Raw genomic sequence first — 20,930 nt, 5'->3', positions numbered from 1 at the left:
ATTAGTAATTGTTTAATATTATTTGATGAACTTTATCTTGTTAGGTGATGCTACAGCGGGTTGTGAATTAGTAATTGTTTAATATTATTTGATGAACTTTATCTTGTTAGGTGATGCTACAGCAGGTTGTGAATTAGTTATAGTTTAATATTATTTGATGAACTTTATCTTGTTAGGTGATGCTACAGCGGGTTGTGAATTAGTTATTGTTTAATATTATTTGATGAACTTTATCTTGTTAGGTGATGCTACAGCAGGTTGTGAATTAGTAATTATAGTTTAATATTATTTGATGAACTTTATCTTGTTAGGTGATGCTACAGCAGGTTGTGAATTAGTTATAGTTTAATATTATTTGATGAACTTTATCTTGTTAGGTGATGCTACAGCGGTTGTGAATTAGTAATTAAATTGTTTAATATTATTTATATTTGATGAACTTTATCTTGTTAGGTGATGCTACAGCGGGTTGTGAATTAGTAATTGTTTGATATTATTTGATGAACTTTATCTTGTTAGGTGATGCTACAGCAGGTTGTGAATTAGTAATTGTTTAATATTATTTGATGAACTTATCTTGTTAGGTGATGCTACAGCAGGTTGTGAATTAGTAATTGTTTAATATTATTTGATGAACTTTATCTTGTTAGGTGATGCTACAGCAGGTTGTGAATTAGTAATTGTTTAATATTATTTGATGAACTTTATCTTGTTAGGTGATGCTACAGCAGGTTGTGAATTTACTCCACCTGTACCCATGTGTGGATACCAACATTCCGATAACTGGTATTGGTCACGTGAAACACGTATGTATCTATGGCAACGCTTTATTACAGAATATTGAATACTGTGTAGTGATACCCTTCGAGAAGTTAAAATCCATGTAATTCAACGTACTGACAGCAGGACGTTGATTTTTCTCCGGAACGTCCGGCTTTCCTAAACTTATCTTGTCCTAATGATCATTGATAGGGATGTTAAAACCAATCAAACTGTTACTGTCACTGTATACACCATCCAAAATCATAAGGAGAGTTTCCATGAAGGAGTATTTTTAAAGTTACCTATACAGGCTAACCCGTCCTTCTCCATTCCATTTTCATATGGACTAACTTTTATAATTCCTGACATAAGGGGCCAGGAAGCAGCTCATGTTACACAATTTCTGTCATGCCCTTCGCTAATATGTCATATATTGTCCTTTACTAAATTTAAATGAAGACAGGAATGCATTTTATTTATACAGGCATATCTAGATTTGTCTTTTGTACTTTTACAGGATCTATAAGCATCCCATCATGGAAGACGTCTGAAGGTCAGGTAGATTACGTAACGTTGCCTGGGGTTACCAACAGTTCCTTACACTTCAGCTATAGACTCTCAAGCTCTACTGTAGGCCTGTTAGCCTTGACCTTGGATGGAGAGGTGAAGTTCCAGTCCGACTACACTCTTACAGACTCTAATGTCCAGGCCTGCGTGAACCTGCCTGCCAATCAAGTCGTGGCTAACTTGACGTATACGAGAGGTTCATCTAACGAAACCCAGGACTATCTGAATGTCGTAGAAATAAACAACATCAGAGTAGATAACTCGCCTTGTCCAGGTAGGTCAAAGTTCGATCGTGTTCAGGTAGTTCAAAAACCAGTCTCCTCCAGTTAGAATAAAGGTCTTGTAAGACTGCCAAACTTGTTCAAAATGACAATTGATCTAATGTCAGTCTTGTTGCAAAGCAAGGGCGTCACATAGGTATCACTGTCATCGCGTCAGTGGAGGCGCTTCCATGGATAACTTTAGTATTCATTGTCAGATTTGAACCAGATTCGATATCTTTTTTTTATATCAATGGGATATCGGATGAGTTAGATACTGGTCAAAATCCGTCAATATTTTCAATAGTTACTGGGCTTTAAAATTGTCAAAACAAATAAATCCTTGATTTCCACTTGATAATTAAGTATTTATTGTCCGATTTCAACAAAATTTAGTACATGTATATTGTTTTATACCAATGGGATCTCGGATTGGTTTGGTACTGGTCAAAATCCATAAATATTTACTTACGGGACTTTAAAATTGTCAAAACAGATAATTTCTTGGTGCGACAACTTTAATAATATTATCCAATTTTAACCAAATGTTGAATATTGCTTGATATCAGATATCTAGAATGGTATAGTCCCCTCGATAAAATGGAATATACAAAGATAAGTACAATGATTTAAAATATTTTAATAAAAATATATGAATCCATATTGATAATCTTTTAGAATATGTTATATTCATCAGTGAATTATTATACTGACATAAAACCCAGTCATTTCTTGATCTTTTGAACTCTGATTGTGGTATTAGTACGCCAGAGCCTAACTGCCAATGTAAATACTGGAAAATATCATACTTTGGGCTTATAGTAGTAATATATAGGTACAGTGCAGTGGTAATGTAAATATTAGATTTTAACTCGATGTATGCGACTTTGAGGCCTTAAAAAGGGAGAGGTTGTACATTAGCACAATTAACTCATTACAGTAAGGGTCATTATGAGCAATGATGGATATTGTCATGTATAATACCTTAATCAAAAATAGTAAATGGTATAGAGTTTGTTTATAAATCACTGATTGAATTGGTTATAATTTAGATTTCGTGACGGATGTTTATCATGAAAATACTGATTTTTACTTGTTTTTGATTTAGATTTCGTGACGGATGTTTATAAATTACTGATTTTTACTTGTTTCTAATTTAGATTTCGTGAGGGATGTTTATATAATTACTGATTTTTACTTGTTTATAATTTAGATTTCGTGACGGACAGACTCTGTGACTTTGACAGTGCCGATCTATGTGGATTTACCTTCTTGTCCACCTGTGATCCCCGCGATGGTTACTACCTTGCTGGACCTCGGCCTTACCAATGGACTGCCAGGCCGCAAGCAGAATCTACTGGTACGGTATAAATATCGATTGTAATCATCCATCAATAAAGTTTTAATTACAACTAGAGGCTCTCATTTTATTTTCCTATTTACAGGTTTCTTTTTGATGGCGGACGCGTCCTATGGCATGAGTGGTAGTGTGACCACTCTGACTTCTCCATCGGTCCCGGTCTCGTCTACTGATAGTGTCCGATTTAGTTACTTCAGCTCCTCACACTCAAACATCACTTCTAATATCCAGGTAAAGGAAAGCTACACACTTTTCGCTATTTCTTGTTTTGACAACTTCTACATGTGTTAAATTTCTACATATGTTAACTTGTTGAATTTCTACATGCGTTAAATCTCAACATATAACATTGCCCATGCGTAATGCCTAAAACATATTAGAGTTGTTGGTGCTAAGTTGCCGTGGTATTATAATGCAGATTTTTATGTTAAAGTGTCACACTACATGTAATTAATATAAACCTGATTTACCAGTATACTGTAGATCGAAACATTCTTATTTTAACGCAGAATGCGAAAAACTGTAAATTATAATTTATTGGCGCGGATATAAATTAGCGCAATTCGTTGGTTGAATACCAGAGTACACTTCACAAAATTAAGCGCTTTACATTAATTAGCTTATCAAAGACAGCGCAAAAAAAAAACGCTAAAATAAAACTACCGCTTGAATTTTTTTTCTTACAGTATCCTTTGGCTAACCATCTTGAAATAGCTTGAAATACCCTTTTTATAATCTGCTTCAGGTTTGCTTAAATAAATACTCTTTCCGGTGTAGGCTAAAATATCGATAAAACACATTATTATGTCGTTCAAACGTTGTCAGTGTAATGTTACTGGATGGGATGTGTTGCTTGGTCTCTTCGGCAGCATTCTTCAGTGATATAGCACTATAAAAAGGGCAATAGTGTTTCCCTATACAAGAAGACATAACACAAACATACCTTAGCCTCCTAAAACACGCACCTCACACTTCACACACGCTACATACCACATACACTGGAGGTCGTCATTACATGACCCCTGTTTGATGATAGGACGTTAATATAATTAAACATATCTAACTTTATTCAAATAATAATAACGTACCATTGTTTTGAAGGCTTACTTATCAGATGACCTGATGTTTGCAAGAGATTCATTAACCAACGGCCGATGGGAGGAGGTCTGTTTTGATTTGAAATCTGTCATCACCTCCGATAAGAATGCTACACTGAAGATATCGTCTACTCGTGGCATTCACAGTTCTATGGATATTGGCTTTGATAACATCAGCATTACCTCTAACCGATGTCCTCGTAAGCCTCGCTAATGCCTAGTAGATATACATGTGTGGTAGTTATGTGACATGGCATTCAAATGGGTGGTTCATACTGAAAGAATGATTTTGATAGGTTGATATGAATATGTGTTCTTTTTATATTTATTTTGGATTTAAATATGCTCCACCGCCAACCAAACATAAGCGATGTCCATCATTAGAACAATACTTGGTGCTTAATCCTGTAAATATTTACGTCTAATTAACACAAAAAATAATATGAAATAATTTATTTTACTTTTGGTACATGCGCAATCAGCATTATATTCCATATAGGACATATTGCCACAGAATTTTCTCTTTGAAGAAAATATTTCAACTAAAAGAAAAAATTATATTATCTGTGGGCTGATATTTGATTGGATGGTTTATACTGAGAGTACGCCTTTGATGGATGTTATATGAAATGGTGTAATAATGTTTAAAAACAAAACACAAATGTCCTCTTTAAAGGATTGTGAATGCATAATCTTAAATGGATAAATATCATCGAGACATTGTTGATATATTCAAACTCACTAAAACGATAATTTGAATTTACAGATTTAGTTGATATTGTTGTAATTCAGAATATAGCGTTTGGCATTAATCTCGGACTGGTAACAATGAATGTACGTGTCTTTCACAGTTTTATTTCGTTTACAATTTTTCAGATGTTGCCAGCTGCGACTTTGAACGGTATCTAAGTATATGTGACTATCAGGTGAGAGGAGAGGCCGGTTTTAAGTTCATCAAGACGGACTATTGTGAAGGCCCGGATCACACTACTGGCAATGGTAACTTTGTTATACTTCAGACGTATTAAACAACTTAATTTAGCCCCCTACTTCAGACGCGTTAAACAACTTAATTTAGCTCCCTACTTCAGACGTATTAAACAACTTAATTTAGCCCCCTACTTCAGACGTGTTAAACAACTTAATTTAGCCCCCTACTTCAGACGTGTTAAACAACTTAATTTAGCCACCTTCTTCAGACGCGTTAAACAACTTAATTTATCTCCCTTCTTCAGACGCGTTAAACAATTTAATTAAGCCACCTTATTCAGGCGCGCTAAACAACTTAATTTAGCCCTCTACTTCAGACGCGTTAAACAGCTTTATTTAGCCCCCTACTTCAGACGGGTTAATCAACTTAATTTAACATGAAAAAAGTGGTATACAGTAATTGAATTACTTTGTAAACATTTGATGGCAGTACCTTAGGTGATGCATTAGCATTCTCACTGTTTTCTGTTGACCATCGCCTCAATGTGTCACATTAGGAGTAGCCATAGTATGTAGGTAGTATCTGTGGGTAGGTAGTATTTTTCCAGTTTAAGACTCATTAAAATACTAACAACTGAACTACTCAATTTCAACATTGAAAATTGTGATGTTTATGCTTTTTAATTTTAGTTATCTTGAAATTTGTCAATGACGACATATCTTAAAGTACAATTTCATTTTTATTGAATTTTATGGACCTTCATCCTCCATTATTTTTGTTTTGTCCTTCAATGACTCGTCCATCATATTATGGTCAACAAGTTTTGTTTCTTTCTTGGAGTTCAATGATTGAGGGACACCATGCCATTTGTCTGCCTTTCTAGTACACGTCCGTGATGTCAGATACAACTGTTTTGTCTTATTAAGATTTGTCCGTGATGTTAGAGACATCATACAATTATTTTGTCTTTTTAGTACACGTCCGTGATGTTAGAGACATCATACAACTATTTTGTCTTTTTAGTACACGTCCGTGATGTTAGATACACCATACAACTATTTTGTCTTTTTAGTACACGTCCGTGATGTTAGATACACCATACAACTATTTTGTCTTTTTAGTACACGTCCGTGATGTTAGATACACCATACAACTATTTTGTCTTTTTAGTACACGTCCGTGATGTTAGATACACCATACAACTATTTTGTCTTTTTAGTACACGTCCGTGATGTTAAAGACATCATACAACTATTTTGTCTTTTTAGTACACGTCCGTGATGTTAGAGACATCATACAACTATTTTGTCTTTTTAGTACACGTCCGTGATGTTAGATACACCATACAACTATTTTGTCTTTTTAGTACACGTCCGTGATGTTAAAGACATCATACAACAACTATTTTGTCTTTTTAGTACACGTCCGTGATGTTAAAGACATCATACAACTATTTTGTCTTTTTAGTACACGTCCGTGATGTTAAAGACATCATACAACTATTTTGTCTTTTTAGTACACGTCCGTGATGTTAGAGACATCATACAACTATTTTGTCTTTTTAGTACACGTCCGTGATGTTAGAGACATCATACAACTATTTTGTCTTTTTAGTACACGTCCGTGATGTTAGAGACACCATACAACTATTTTGTCTTTTTAGTACTCGTCCGTGATGTTAGAGACATCATACAACTATTTTGTCTTTTTAGTACACGTCCGTGATGTTAAAGACATCATACAACTATTTTGTCTTTTTAGTACACGTCCGTGATGTTAAAGACATCATACAACTATTTTTGTCTTTTTAGTACACGTCCGTGATGTTAAAGACATCATACAACTATTTTGTCTTTTTAGTACACGTCCGTGATGTTAAAGACATCATACAACTATTTTGTCTTTTTAGTACACGTCCGTGATGTTAGAGACATCATACAACTATTTTGTCTTTTTAGTACTCGTCCGTGATGTTAGAGACACCATACAACTATTTTGTCTTTTTAGTACACGTCCGTGATGTTAAGACATCATACAACTATTTTGTCTTTTTAGTACACGTCCGTGATGTTAAAGACATCATACAACTATTTTGTCTTTTTAGTACACGTCCGTGATGTTAAAGACATCATACAACTATTTTGTCTTTTTAGTACACGTCCGTGATGTTAAAGACATCATACAACTATTTTGTCTTTTTAGTACTCGTTCGTGATGTTAGAGACACCATACAACTATTTTGTCTTTTTAGTACACGTCCGTGATGTTAGAGACACCATACAACTATTTTGTCTTTTTAGTACACGTCCGTGATGTTAAAGACATCATACAACTATTTTGTCTTTTTAGTACACGTCCGTGATGTTAGAGACACCATACAACTATTTTGTCTTTTTAGTACACGTCCGTGATGTTAGGGTACTATTTTGTCTTTTTAGTACACGTCCGTGATGTTAAAGACATCATACAACTATTTTGTCTTTTTAGTACTCGTTCGTGATGTTAGAGACACCATACAACTATTTTGTCTTTTTAGTACTCGTTCGTGATGTTAGAGACACCCTTAGTACCTGCACTAATTGTAAAGGTCAGTAATGTATGATGTATTTTTGTTTCATTGAAGGTTCGATGATGTGTGCCACACAATGCGGAAATGCAGAATACTCCAATGGAACTACTGGAAATACTACACTGGAGACTCCCGAGTTCCTTCTGGACAGCACGGAACCACAGTCTGTCTCCTTCTTTTTCCGTATGGACGGTGACTCGGTCGGTGCTTTAGATGTGTCCCTAGAGTTGCCCTCTCAGGATCCCCAACAACTCTTTTATTCCAGCGGTAACAATGGGAACAGATGGTATAAGGTCTGTAAAGATATCCCCATGCCAACCACAAATACCACTGGGACCATGACAGCAACAGCGATCCATGGAGATGGTTGCTTTGGGGATTATGCAATGGATGACATATTATTCTTATATCGGCCTTGCCCAGGTAATTCAGACCCTTCTACATTGAAAAATTTTCAGATCTCTTTATTGATCATGAAGATTAACTTTTGTTCGTGTTGCGCATGTGGCTTTACTCCACAGCTTCTTACAGCATTCCACATTCGAAAAAGTTGACTCAACTTAGATGCATTATTGACAAGTAATAGGATTTACTGGTTTAACTGGAAATAAGAAGAAGAGCAGTGATGTGAATATTGCAGCCGATATAGTTTGAAAAGGAAGTCTTTACTGAGCTGCTGCTTTTCCTCTGGCAATAGCGTCATCATGTGCCCACTGTGAACAAAGCTAATCGTATATAATTGAACTGCAACTTGGTCAAGTTGTGTTGATATAAGTCAGATCACATTGACAAAAGCTGAAAAAATATGTATTTATATATTTACATTTACTTGTCACTTCTACTATATAAACTAACCAAGGCAAAGTGAAGTATATGATGGTATAACTTACACCCAAACCGTGACCATTATGAAGTCACTAATGTTAACGTGGTTATGTCAACTGATCACCGTCAAAATGGCTGTTCCATCTTGTGGATTAAATCGTCTTTGATAAACGATTTCCCTGGTCTAGCTTAAACAATGTTAATGCAGAGACCCTAAAATGAGGTGATGATGTAAATATAAGCATTAAACTATTCTTATGACATCTATGGCAGCTTTGCGCGCATTATGAAGATTGTCTGCAAACCTCTGGCATCTATATAGACCATAGATGTCATAGGAACATAGTTTAATGCTGAAATATTATGTCAGGTTCTTGTATTTATGGTTAAAACTATTTTTTGAAAGGTTTGGTTTGCTTATATAATTTGCGGATTCTACTCTCACCACGTCATTCTATATTCATTTGCAAGTTATCTACCAGTAACTTAACATTAATTTGAACAATGATCTACTATTACTTTTCCATTATATTTAAGCATTGATGTCACTATTTTTTAATTTTATCGGGGTATGAAAAAAAATTGTTTGCAAACTGTGTGAATCCGCGTAGCAGATTCTCACAAAAGTTTGCAAACAATTTTTTTTTCATACCCCGATAAAATAAAAGAAAAAATAGTGACATCAATATTTATAATTAATTTTATACTCTATTTGATAAAATGAAGTATGTTTAAATGTAACAGTATAGTGGTTTTTCAAGGGATTATTTTTTCCGAATCAATACGCAAAGTCAATGTCTCTATTGTGACGTCACGATAACGTCGGGGTTTCGCGCCATTCTCGGATTTTTTTTCATAGTGGTATGCAAAAAAAGTATTGGCCAATCAGAAAGCCAGATTTGGTATGAAAACAAAGAAAAATTAATTATATAACAATAATAATAACCATCATCAATGTTCTAATTGATAATATTAAAGGCCTCAAAGAAAATTCATGGCATCTAAAGCAAAAACATAATGATGTGTTACAGAAATCCTTGTGGAGATCCCGTGTCACTTTGCAGAACCCTATATATGTGACTATCAGGTTTCCTCCACGAATGCCTCCAGATACGGTTGGGAGATCAGACAAGGAATCAACCGTACCAATATGGGACCTTACAGCGATGCGGGAGGTCAAACGTTTGGTGAGGGCAGATTATTCCAGTTTCACTTGTTGATTGTTAAAAATGAAAAACATGAGAATAAATTTTGTAATAATCGGTAAATATTCGATAAGACCAATTGTACCCTTTATAAACAATAAGTTCATTTTCCCCCGTTGCACTATTGTATGTGTTTCATCAAGTTTGTTTTTTGGTTGTAAATTCTTAATCTTTACGTTATGCCACCTGTTAGTTTGACAAGTGTTTTGTAGCTAAGGAAAGATAGGACATACGGTTAGACATTTAAATGTCTTTAAATCACATATAGTGTATGCTTAGATTTTATGCTATTTTAATTGTCTTTATAATCCAACTACAGTACAACTCGTTTATAACAAACACACTTACAGCGAATTCATAGCTATAAAGTAGTGATTTTCATTTTTCATCAATATTCCTTTAAGATGACTGAAATGTATGTCTAACGAACAACATTTATAACGAAGTGATATCGTTGGTCCCACCGTGTTTTACTGTATAATTTTGTAAGCCTGGCCATCACATTGTTTGTCTAGTTAAACTTTTAATAATTATGTTTCCTAGGTAACTTCTTGCTTGCCCAGGGCTTGAATGCCCAGCATGATGACAACACGTTCGTTTGTTTCCCTCCCCGCACTATCGACCAGATGTCCGCCCCCACGTTACGATTTATGTATCACATGGCGGGAGCCGCGGGAAATCTCTCAGTGGTAGTGAATGGTACGGTCATGTGGTCTCGGTCGGGTAATCAGGACGGAAACTGGTTATCAGCGTGTCAGCCAATTACAGCGGGTACAAATGTGGAAATATGTTTTGAGGCCAGTCCCAATGGAGATATTGGTGACATCGCCCTGGACGATGTTTCTATTAAGGACGAAGTCTGTGCTGGTAAGTCTGTAATTTTTTATCATTGTCTACACTGTCAAAAATCGCACAATCCAAGTCAATCTCCGACAGTTTATCTCCCTCTGTGATTTCACATCCTTCGCATTTAAAAAGGTAATTAGATTTTATTGAATACGTTAATCTCAGCCAATTAGTACAGGTACAATTGTCATGATACTTCCAGCTCCAGTTGTCAGCTGTGACTTTGATACTAGCGGTGACAGCTGTGGCTATATCAGTGTAGCTGGTCAACAACCGTCTACAGTATGGCACCAAAGGCCTTGGGATGAAAACGATGAGTCTAAAGGTAATTTTTTTATTTCACACAGAGTGTTATGTGACTTAATAGCGTTTATCTTGCAGCAAGAATTGAAAATTAAAGAAATGAAAAGCAAAATGTGGTAAACATTGTTTTTTGGGGTCAAATCACCTTCTAACTGCTACTTATATGGAAGCATTATGATACAAAATGTATCTATGAAATATCATAATTCTGTAATAATGCTACTTTTAATATTCAGCTCGCTCATTCTCGTTGTATTTATCAAGAGAATTTTGAAAAAAATAATGTAATAAATTAATTTTTCTGCGGACAATGTATGGAAAACATGAAAATGACTATGAGGACATTATCAATTATATATGCAAACTATTAAATATGCTCCACCGCCGACAGTGCATAAATGACATTCATCATTTGAACAATAATTGGTGTTTAATTGCGTATATATATGTCTAATTAACACAAAAAATAATATAAAATAATTTGTCTTGCCTTTGGTGCATGCGCAATCAGCGCTTCATTCTATGTAGGACATAGTGCCATGGAATTTTTTCGGGATGCAATTAATCATTTTTCATATTTAAAAAAAAAACTTGAAGTAAAATTAGAAGCTCAAACTTTTCAATGGTAGTAATGATGTAAAGTAAGTAACTGTTGTAACTGAAGAATAATACTAAATCGTCTGCTCCTGTTTTGATAGTCAAAAGATATAATTTATCAGCGGTGTAGCATCTTTAAAAAAACTATTTAAAGATACTCCACCGCCGACAGAGCATAAATGATATTAATCATTTGAACAATAATTGGTGTTTAATCGTGTATATGTATGCCTAATAAACACAAAAAATAATGTAAAATAATTCATTTCGCCTTTGGTGCATGCACAATCAGTACTTCATTCCATATAGGATAAAGTGTCAGGGATTTTTTTCGGGATGCAATTAATTATTTTTCATATATTTAACTTGAAGTAAAATTAGAAGCTCAAACTTTTCAATGGTGTTAATGGTGTAATGTAAGTTACTTTTGTAACTTAAGAAAAATAATAAATCGTCTGCTCCTGTTTTTTATAGTGAAAAAATACCGATTGTAAGCGGTGGAGCATCTTTTAAAAAGATGAAAAAAACGAAACAAACTGAATGAGGAATAACGAAAGGAATTCATAGTACCAACCCCCACCCCATCCCATTTTAGAACGTAGGATGTGTTTGATAATAGTTAAACCGAAGTAAATCTGACTGCACTGGCTCTGCTTTGTAATGTAACAGGGTTTATGATGATATCGGGGTCCTCGGAGAACGACAGTAACGAGTCCAGACTCCTCTCACCTCCTGTTCCTGCTGTCGGCATGCACTGTCTGGCCTTCGACTATAGAGTCACTGCTGGGATATCAGACTCCAACATTCTGTCACTTTATGCTACCCACAAAAACGGAAGTGTTGACCAGCTCCTGGCGCTCCATGGAAAACATGACGGACTAGTAAACACCGCCCAGGTCCCCATCAACGTAGTGGATGGCGATGTCGTAAGAGCAATGTTCGTCAGGCACCACAGTGTAGCAGTCATAGATCAAGTTATGTTAACCCAGGGACCGTGTCCCCCTGTAGGTAAGCAGAATTATAACCCAGAGACTGTGTCCCCCTGTAGGTAAGTAGAATTATAACCCAGAGACTGTGTCCCCCTGTAGGTAAGCAGAATTATAACCCAGAGACCGTGTCCCCCTGTAGGTAAGCAGAATTATAACCCAGGGACCGTGTCCCCCTGTAGGTAAGCAGAATTATAACCCAGGGACCGTGTCCCCCTGTAGGTAAGCAGAATTATAACACAGAGACCTTGTCCCCCTGTAGGTAAGCAGAATTATAACACAGAGACCTTATCCTCCTGTAGGTAAGCAGATAAGAAACCTTCTTTTGAGCCCGATTTAATTTCGCGAATTTCGCGATCCAAGTAAATTCCCAAAAGTCTAGCTCAATGAAACAATGAATACGTCACACATACAATTAGCAATTTTTAATTCAATTTTAAAAATTGCATTTCTTGAAATGAAAATTTCAAATTAAGTAGCGGCGAATAAAAGTGGATTTACTATTTTCAGGTTGAATATCAATTAAAATCACCAATAGTAAAACAAATAGTGGAATCATATTTGACTAACAGAGTGAATATTAATCAAATTCTTCCAAGGTATAACAAAAAATGGAATCATAGTTTACTTACAGAGTGAATATTAATTAAATTTATCCATGGTAAAACAAATAGTGGAATCATATTTGACTTATAGAGTGAATATTGATTAAATTTATTCATGGTAAAACAAAAAAGGAATCATATTTGACTCACAGAATGAATATTAATTAAATTCCTCCATGATAAAACAAAAAGTGGAATCATATTTGACTTACAGAGTGAATATTAATTTAATTCATCCATGGTAAAACCAATTGTGAAATTATATGTTGACTTACAGAGTGTGAGGCTTATCAGTTCAACTGTTCTGAGTACTGTATACCACAGCAGTGGCAATGTGATTGGGACCTTGATTGTGCAGCAGAGGAGGATGAAGCACTCTGTGGTAAGTAGTCTATACTATAGTGACCAAAGAACTTAAACCTCCCCCCAACCCCCACCCCCACCCCCATTGGCAAAAAAATTGGGTCGGTCAGTCGGAAGGATTTTAAAAAAAGTGTCTTTCACTCTAAAATGATGGCCGGAACCGGAGTCGGAGATCGTAATCCCAACTGGTTTTTTTCGTAGACTTTGAAAGTGGGGACAAAATATTAGGGTCGAGGGTAAAAAATTTGGGTCGGTCGGGTAACCCTAATCAGACATTTATTTCTATTTTATTTTCTTGCATGATGTCTGTTGAGATCAAAGTAACAAGCTATAAAATGATCTACTAATTTTTATGTTCATCGCGATGTTTACCAGCGTTCAATGACCGATATTATGGATTCCTTCAGCTACAGTTTTTAACAAATATACTTACAACTAATCCATGGTTATAGCGAGGTATTTTTCATTACCCAACAAAAATCACATAAAGTGTCTGTAATATGTGTGTAACAAACAATGCTAAGTATATCAAATAATTGTGCCGGTGTCCTCGTTATAATCGTGCTTTACTGTACTTGTTTTGCAGGGCGGGCGATAGAGTGTGACTTCAATGATCCATACGTGTGTGGCTATGTTGCCAACAATGGTACCATCGGTCTAGAACGCAAGCGGACCATGTGGACAGGCTATATTTCTTTGTTCGGCTCTGACAGACAGGCTAATAGAGAAATCAGCCAAGGTAAGATTAGGTATTTATAATTAGTATCTTAGGGTAAATGGTCTTATAATACGCAATTACTTGGTTTTATTTTTAAGGGACAATTCAGTCAAAGAGTACATTATAATTTGCTCATATATCGGAAACAAACCAGTTCTGATGGAAGTCAGATTAGTTGGTTTTTCTGTGATATGCCAGAAAACCCCTCTGTAGTGAAATATTCAACTCGCTCGCTGTCCACCGTTACACATTGTAGTCGGACGTCTTGTATGTCGAACCCTTGCCCTTGCCAATTGAATGAGGCAACTTTCGTCTAGATCTACTGAAAGCGCTCTTACAGTAGATGCATTTTCCTGTTTAAAAAAACAATTGCATCAACTCCTCGATGGTTATGTATTGCATTTGTTTAACTAAGTTACTTTGTCTCAGGTGTGGGTATAACGTACATATTGTACCTGCTGAATCGTATATCTATTCCACTTGGACTTTCAATTGTATCAATTAAAAAACTTAACAATATCATGATTTTTGTCAATAGTTTTTCTTATATATTTCATAAGGAATGTAGAACAATACATTTATGCTACATTTTGCTTCGTGGTTATGTAACAGAATACCCTCATTGAATTATCCACTTTTATCAAATTGAATATTTAATTAAAATATAAGATCTTAGCATGAACTATGTGACGGATAAAGATACTAGACCTTTGCAGACAAATAAGTATATATATTGCACAATTATTTAGTTTCATATGTTACTTATTATGACCTCATACAGACAAGAACGTTTAAACAGAAACGTAATTCACATTAAATTGTAAGCATTGTTCTCAATATCTGTTAAAGCTATGAAGTCATAGACAAAACTGGAGGGATATTCTTCATTGACGCGGATTAGTCATATACAAAAATGGAGAGAAATAAATGTCCGTCCTTCTATGATGTAATACACCTAAGAGATGGTGAGAATAATTGTCAAATTACTCACACAGTTGTTATATTTGGACAGATTACTTCCTGGGACGAGCTGGCGACACGCTACCGTCGGTGATGTCTATGAGGTCTCCTGTAATACCGGTCTCGGGACCCTCGTGTTTACACTTCTTCTACGTTGGAAATATGGCGAGTTTTAAGGTGGAGGATAACAACGGAGGGTGGTTTGAGGACAACACATTTGCTTCACCGTACGATTGGAGACAAGGGCAAGTAAGTCAGCTTCATCTGTTCAAAAACTAAGAGCAGGTAAGTCAGCTTCATCTGTTCGAAAAGAAAGGACAGGTAAGTCAGCTTCATCTGTTCAAAAACTAAGGGCAGGTAAATCAGCTTCATCTGTTCGAAAAGAAAGGACAGGTAAGTTAGCTTCATCTGTTCAAAAACTAAGGGCAGGTAAGTCAGCTTAATATGTTCGAAAACTAAGGACAGGTAAGTCAGCTTCATCTGTTCAAAAAGATATGGCAGATAAGTCAGCTTCATCTGTTCAAAACTAAGAGCAGGTAAGTAAGCTTCATCTGTTCGAAAACTAAGGACAGGTAAGTCAGCTTCATCTGTTCAAAAAGATATGGCAGGTAAGTCAGCTTCATCTGTTCAAAAAGATAAGAGCAGGTAAGTCAGCTTCATCTGTTCAAAACTAAGAGCAGGTAAGTAAGCTTCATCTGTTCGAAAACTAAGGACAGGTAAATCAGTATCAATCTGTTCTAAAAAGGAATGCGCACTGGTAGTACATCCATAATCCTAACATTATTTGAATAGACAAGAGCATGCCATAAGATAGATTTTTGCACAGAGACATGAAAAAATGAGAAATGAGGAAATGAGACACAGAAAGTAAAATAAACTGCATAGATTTCAGATTACCCTGACTTGGGTCTTAGTTATAAGGGAATACGTGTATATTATAGGTCGTGTATCTCGTCAGAGTCTTATTGGTTTGTAATATTTATTTTGTGGTGTTTGAAACATGTCAATAAAAAACCACTTGGCTCATTTTTTGAAATTTATAATGTCACAATGGATAAGTTAACGAGTCAAAAGGTCATACAAGTGTGCGAGTATTCATGATGTCTTATGTTTATTTGTGGCACAGTTTAGTGTGATGGCTGCAGACGACTTTGAGGCGACATTTACAGTTCAACCAAGACCAGACAGCGATTATCACTTCTTTGGACTGGATAGTATTCAACTGACTTCAGGATACTGTCCTGATGTCATAGGTAGTTATCATTATTTCAGTTTTATGTTACTATGGCGGGCATATTCTAGGTGCTGACGGTAAGTCAGTGGTGGGTTTCATCCAAATCAGCCTGGCACATTCTCAATTTGCATTCCCAAAACAAGTTATGTAAATTACAATCAATGACCCTACTCTAATTTTACAAGGGGTTTTGGAGAGGAAAGTAACCGTTGTTCCTGAAGCGAACTCACAGGCAAGTCACCATGACCTTATTCACATATGATACTAAACAAAAACAAATCTTGTTCCGAGACGACCAATCCTAACCGTCTTTGTATTTATAACGACATACTGGGGAATCATGTCATGCTATGTTTTCAGCATATCTAGGTATTATCCAATGATGCCTTGGTTTTTCCTTTATCTTTTATAGACGATATGTTGCATACCATGCTATATTTTAGATAACACATATGTGATATCACATGTATGATATCTAAAATATCACATGGCTTTTCTGATTGTTTCATGCCACCGTTTGTAGGCGGAGCCAATTTTTAAACTGGGCGTGACAAATCAACAAAGATACTGAACAATATGCATAGATTTAATCACATTTTCAGTGTAATTGAACAAAAAAACAGTGTTTTTCTCAATTGAACAAGTTCCTTTGAACCTTTGTGACGGAACGCTGCACGCGTTATTAGAAATTAAAAGTCCTATCAATCTAGTATGTTACCTCTACATGTTGAGTTAAAAGTCCTGTACATTATAAATGCATGAGAGCTCTCCATTAACTTTTGCAATAGAAAGTCACGTTGCAATTGTTAAACTGGTACTGAGCACTAGCACTAGGAATCCGTCATTTTCCTTGTTTTCCGAGTCTTTTGTTTCCGTCTTTACCTTTTTGATTTCCGGATATTTTGCTTCCGTTTTTACCTTTTTGACATCGCTTTTTCAACACTCTAGTGCCCGGCTTATTTCGACCTGTTGGTGCTCCGACGGTCTCTTATAAGCAAGAACAGCAGTGCTCCGGTGTCATGTCCTTTCCATGATCATCTGTTCATCAAAACCTAACCAAAATAGAAAATGAATTTTGTGCACCGTGCAAAATTGTAATGTGAATAAATCCATTTTTGTCATTTTCAATCAAGATTTTTTTTTAAATCAAGAACTGACGAATTTTAATCTATTTTTTACGTATGCACTTATATGCAAATATATGCGATGTACATGTTCGTATTTTGTTTTACAGATAATACACATAATATTAATTGCATACATTTTTGTGATTCATATTTTTAAACACTATAGATTCAGACTTACGGACATGATAAAGGGACTTTGCACTTGTTCTCTTCCCTGAGTGGTTGGAAAAGTTTCCCTCGAATCCGGCATTCTTGCACATATTTTTCATAATTGAGTACAATTTATTAATTCCGATCGGCTGTGTTCCAAATTTGCAACCTTCAAGTGGTCTCCGATAGAACGGTCCCTGTCCAACACTATGTAGGTACCCCGTGTAAATATCATATAGCCTACTGGAATGCCCGCACTCAGAAAAATGTCGAATACTTTTAGCTAAAATTTTCCTTTGGTGCAATCCTCTAGTAAAATTTTTGCTGGTATGTACTTGGAATTCTATAATGTTTACCCTTCACTAGTCACCTCACTATGGAAATAAGAAGTCTGTAGATTCCTGTGGTCGTCGTGCCCACGCAATCCAAATAATTTGCAGTTGTAGTAGAATAACGTGTGGATTATAGCTTGCGAACTAGCTTTTCCAAGATTGTCCGACTCCCATAATGCATTGTCCTGTTCCGGGGTGATGGGATCAGCTTGTTTCAGCGATACACCGATGCCCTCGCTTGCCAATTGTTTCATCCTAGCGTCCTGAGTTTTCCTGAAGTTCATAAAACAACCATCCTTAGCATCCAGAAATCCGTTACGCCGTTTTCTCCCATATACCTTAATAAAGCCGATGGCAGTTGATACAAGGTCCTTGGTGGATAGGAAGAGCCATCCGCTCTACATGCTTCAACCACGAAACACAAAAACACATGATCCAATTCGTTAGTTGTACATGTGAGGATATCTGGGAACTGTTCTATAGTTCCCATTCTCTTGATATTATGGAGGGTCCGCCATTCTTCAAAAACTCGGAAACCCCAGGATGTATTCCTACTTGTGTTTTTGTTTGTTGTATCCGCTGTAGGTTTTTATATCGGTTTCAGTGACTTGGGCACCAAATCTTTTGTCCGTCTCCTCATTTAAAAACTCATCCACCCCTCTGCACGTGGAGTCAAAACCTCGGCTGTCTTTGGATAAAAAAGATACACGATTGGAACTCCTGACGTATCGGATATATCACACTCGTCCTACGAACTCGTGTAATATATCCGATACATCACTCGTGCCCATTATGTTTCTATTACGTATATAAAACCCTGTGATATTCTTATCAGAAAACTTTTTTTTTCTGTTTTTTAAGTGTATCATTATAAGATGTTGAAATATGCAGTTGTTCTTTAAAACCCCATGACATTGTTTTCGGAAAAAGTTTTTTGTTGAAAATGTATCAAAATGAGAAGTTGAAATGTATTAAAATGAGATGTTGAAATATGCTGTTGTTTAAAAAAAAACAATGACATTGTTATTGGAAACTGTTTTTGATTGAAAATGTAATCAATATAAGATGTTGAAATATGCCATTGTTCTAAAAATCCCATGATGTGTCTAAATTTATAAAATATAAATTAACGTTTTATGGGCTTAAAAATAGCGGATTTGGGGGCCACAAAAGACCACATGATGTATCTAAATTTATAAAATATAAATTAACGTTTTGTGGGCCTATGTTTTATAATCTTGTTTATGTTATAGATTGTGTTGATGGTGGGTTTTACTGTAATGTCAGTGGTATCTGTATACCTAAGTCAGCTCATTGTGATGGAGTTGTGGACTGTGAAGATGGTTCGGATGAGATGTGTGGTAAGTAGGTGTATGTAAGTTATAGAACAATGCACACGTGTGTATGTAATTATAGATTAAAGCACACATGTGTGAAAGATATATATAAATGCACACGTGTATGTAAGTTATAGATCAACATACACGTGTATGTAAGTAATAGATCAACATACACGTGTATGTAAGTTATAGATCAATGCACACGTGTATGTAAGTTATAGATCAATGCACACGTGTATGTAATTTATAGATCAACATACACGTGTATGTAAGTTATAGATCAACATACACGTGTATGTAAGTTATAGATCAATGCACACGTGTATGTAAGTTATAGATCAATGCACACGTGTATGTAATTTATCGATCAACATACACGTGTATGTAAGTTATAGATCAATGCACACGTGTATGTAAGTTATAGATCAACATACACGTGTATGTAAGTTATAGATCAACATACACGTGTATGTAAGTTATAGATCAATGCACACGTGTATGTAATTTATCGATCAACATACACGTGTATGTAAGTTATAGATCAATGCACACGTGTATGTAAGTTATAGATCAATGCACACGTGTATGTAAGTTATAATTCAACATACACGTGTATGTAAGTTATCGATAACATACACGTGTATGTAAGTTATAGATCAATGCATGTTATGTATAGTAAAGTAACATATTTGATACGTGTATGTAAGTTATAGATCAATGCACAGTGTATACAGTGTATGTAATAAAGTTATAGATCAATGCACATGATAGTATAATCAATAACTATGAAATTAGATCAATGCACACGTGTATGTAAGTTATAGATCAATGCACACGTGTATGTAAGTTATAGATCAACATACACGTGTATGTAATTTATCGATCAACATACACGTGTATGTAATGTATAGTTATAGATCAATGCACACGTGTATGTAAGTTATAGATCAACAACATAAACACAATGTGTATGTAAGTTATAATCAATGCACACGTGTATGTAAGTTATAGATCAAGCATCACGTGTAAGTAAGTTATAGATCAACATACACGTGTATGTAAGTTATAGATCAATGCACACGTGTATGTAAGTTATATGAGATAAAAGTACACGTTATGTAAGTTATATAGTAAGTTATAGATCAATGCACACATGTATGTAAGTTATGGATAAAAGTACACATGTATGTAAGTTATTGATCAATGCACACGTGTATGAAAGTTTTAGTTCAACATACACGTGTATGTAAGTTATAAATGAAAGTACACGTGTATGTAATTTATAGATTAACGTACACGTGTATTTAAGTTATAAATCAAACTGTAGGTATATGTATGTTACATTTCTTACTCTTATAAGTAGAATTACTGGCACACGCTGATCAAGATACAGTTTGATATTTACAGTCGAATGCGGTTACATCGATTTCTTTTGTTATAACATGGGTGGAAATACGCTATTGTGTTATCGAATATTTGACAGATACAATTGAATCTGGTTACATTGTTTTTTCCTTTAGTCATAAAAACAGAGGAGATCGTACGTTAATGTTATGATTTTTTTGACAGATACTTCCATCAGCTGTGATTTCGAGCACCCTTTTATCTGTGGGTACACAGTAAGTGACGCAAGCCGTGTGATCCGCAAACAGGGCCATGCGCTTCACCTCCCGGACCAGGACCACACCTTCTATGGAAATGAAACACACAAAAACTTTTCAGGTACCGCAATACGTACTGATACTGTCAGAATGGGATAGAAAAATCTGTGCACACTATCTGGCTTTAGTGTA

General features: G+C 35.5%; 2 protein-coding genes across 5 annotated transcripts in view; one reads left to right on the top strand and one right to left on the bottom strand.

The window, feature by feature from the left end:
• Positions 1-20,930, top strand: part of LOC138309056 (uncharacterized) — a 224,345-nt gene that overhangs the window by 169,019 nt on the left and 34,396 nt on the right. For all 4 annotated transcript variants that reach the window (XM_069250180.1, XM_069250182.1, XM_069250181.1 and 1 more), the window contains 17 exons: positions 717-806; positions 1,280-1,603; positions 2,803-2,949; positions 3,035-3,180; positions 4,051-4,246; positions 4,923-5,045; positions 7,601-7,969; positions 9,403-9,558; positions 10,120-10,443; positions 10,625-10,747; positions 11,992-12,330; positions 13,191-13,295; positions 13,863-14,015; positions 15,007-15,203; positions 16,081-16,207; positions 19,051-19,158; positions 20,707-20,859. In XM_069250180.1, coding sequence (XP_069106281.1) covers positions 717-806; positions 1,280-1,603; positions 2,803-2,949; positions 3,035-3,180; positions 4,051-4,246; positions 4,923-5,045; positions 7,601-7,969; positions 9,403-9,558; positions 10,120-10,443; positions 10,625-10,747; positions 11,992-12,330; positions 13,191-13,295; positions 13,863-14,015; positions 15,007-15,203; positions 16,081-16,207; positions 19,051-19,158; positions 20,707-20,859 — 3,180 coding nt within the window. The remainder of the gene's footprint in view (positions 1-716; positions 807-1,279; positions 1,604-2,802; positions 2,950-3,034; positions 3,181-4,050; positions 4,247-4,922; positions 5,046-7,600; positions 7,970-9,402; positions 9,559-10,119; positions 10,444-10,624; positions 10,748-11,991; positions 12,331-13,190; positions 13,296-13,862; positions 14,016-15,006; positions 15,204-16,080; positions 16,208-19,050; positions 19,159-20,706; positions 20,860-20,930) is intronic.
• Positions 16,694-18,148, bottom strand: LOC138309567 (uncharacterized). The gene is made up of 3 exons (XM_069250797.1): positions 17,836-18,148; positions 17,494-17,722; positions 16,694-16,755 (listed from the first exon to the last, which is right to left on the bottom strand). The coding sequence occupies exons 1-3, from the start codon at positions 18,079-18,081 to the stop codon at positions 16,694-16,696; spliced, it is 537 nt and encodes a 178-aa protein (XP_069106898.1). The 5' UTR covers positions 18,082-18,148.

This window comes from Argopecten irradians, chromosome 15 (assembly GCF_041381155.1).
Source record: "Argopecten irradians isolate NY chromosome 15, Ai_NY, whole genome shotgun sequence".
In the NCBI taxonomy this organism is placed as follows: Eukaryota; Metazoa; Mollusca; class Bivalvia; order Pectinida; family Pectinidae; genus Argopecten; species Argopecten irradians.
The sequence above is the reverse complement of the archived record's forward strand: the minus strand, read 5'-3'. Positions and strand labels throughout refer to the sequence as shown.

What these genes read in the sequence shown, in the direction of transcription:
- LOC138309567 (XM_069250797.1), bottom strand. Translation starts at nt 18,081, where the DNA reads ATGAACTTCAGGAAAACTCAGGACGCTAGGATGAAACAATTGGCAAGC. An exon ending in CTTCTTATTTCCATAGTGAG is followed by an intron (nt 17,723 to 17,835) that starts GTGACTAGTGAA and finishes CATTTTTCTGAG; the next exon opens with TGCGGGCATTCCAGTAGGCT. An exon ending in AAAGTCCCTTTATCATGTCC is followed by an intron (nt 16,756 to 17,493) that starts GTAAGTCTGAAT and finishes CATATTGTTCAG; the next exon opens with TATCTTTGTTGATTTGTCAC.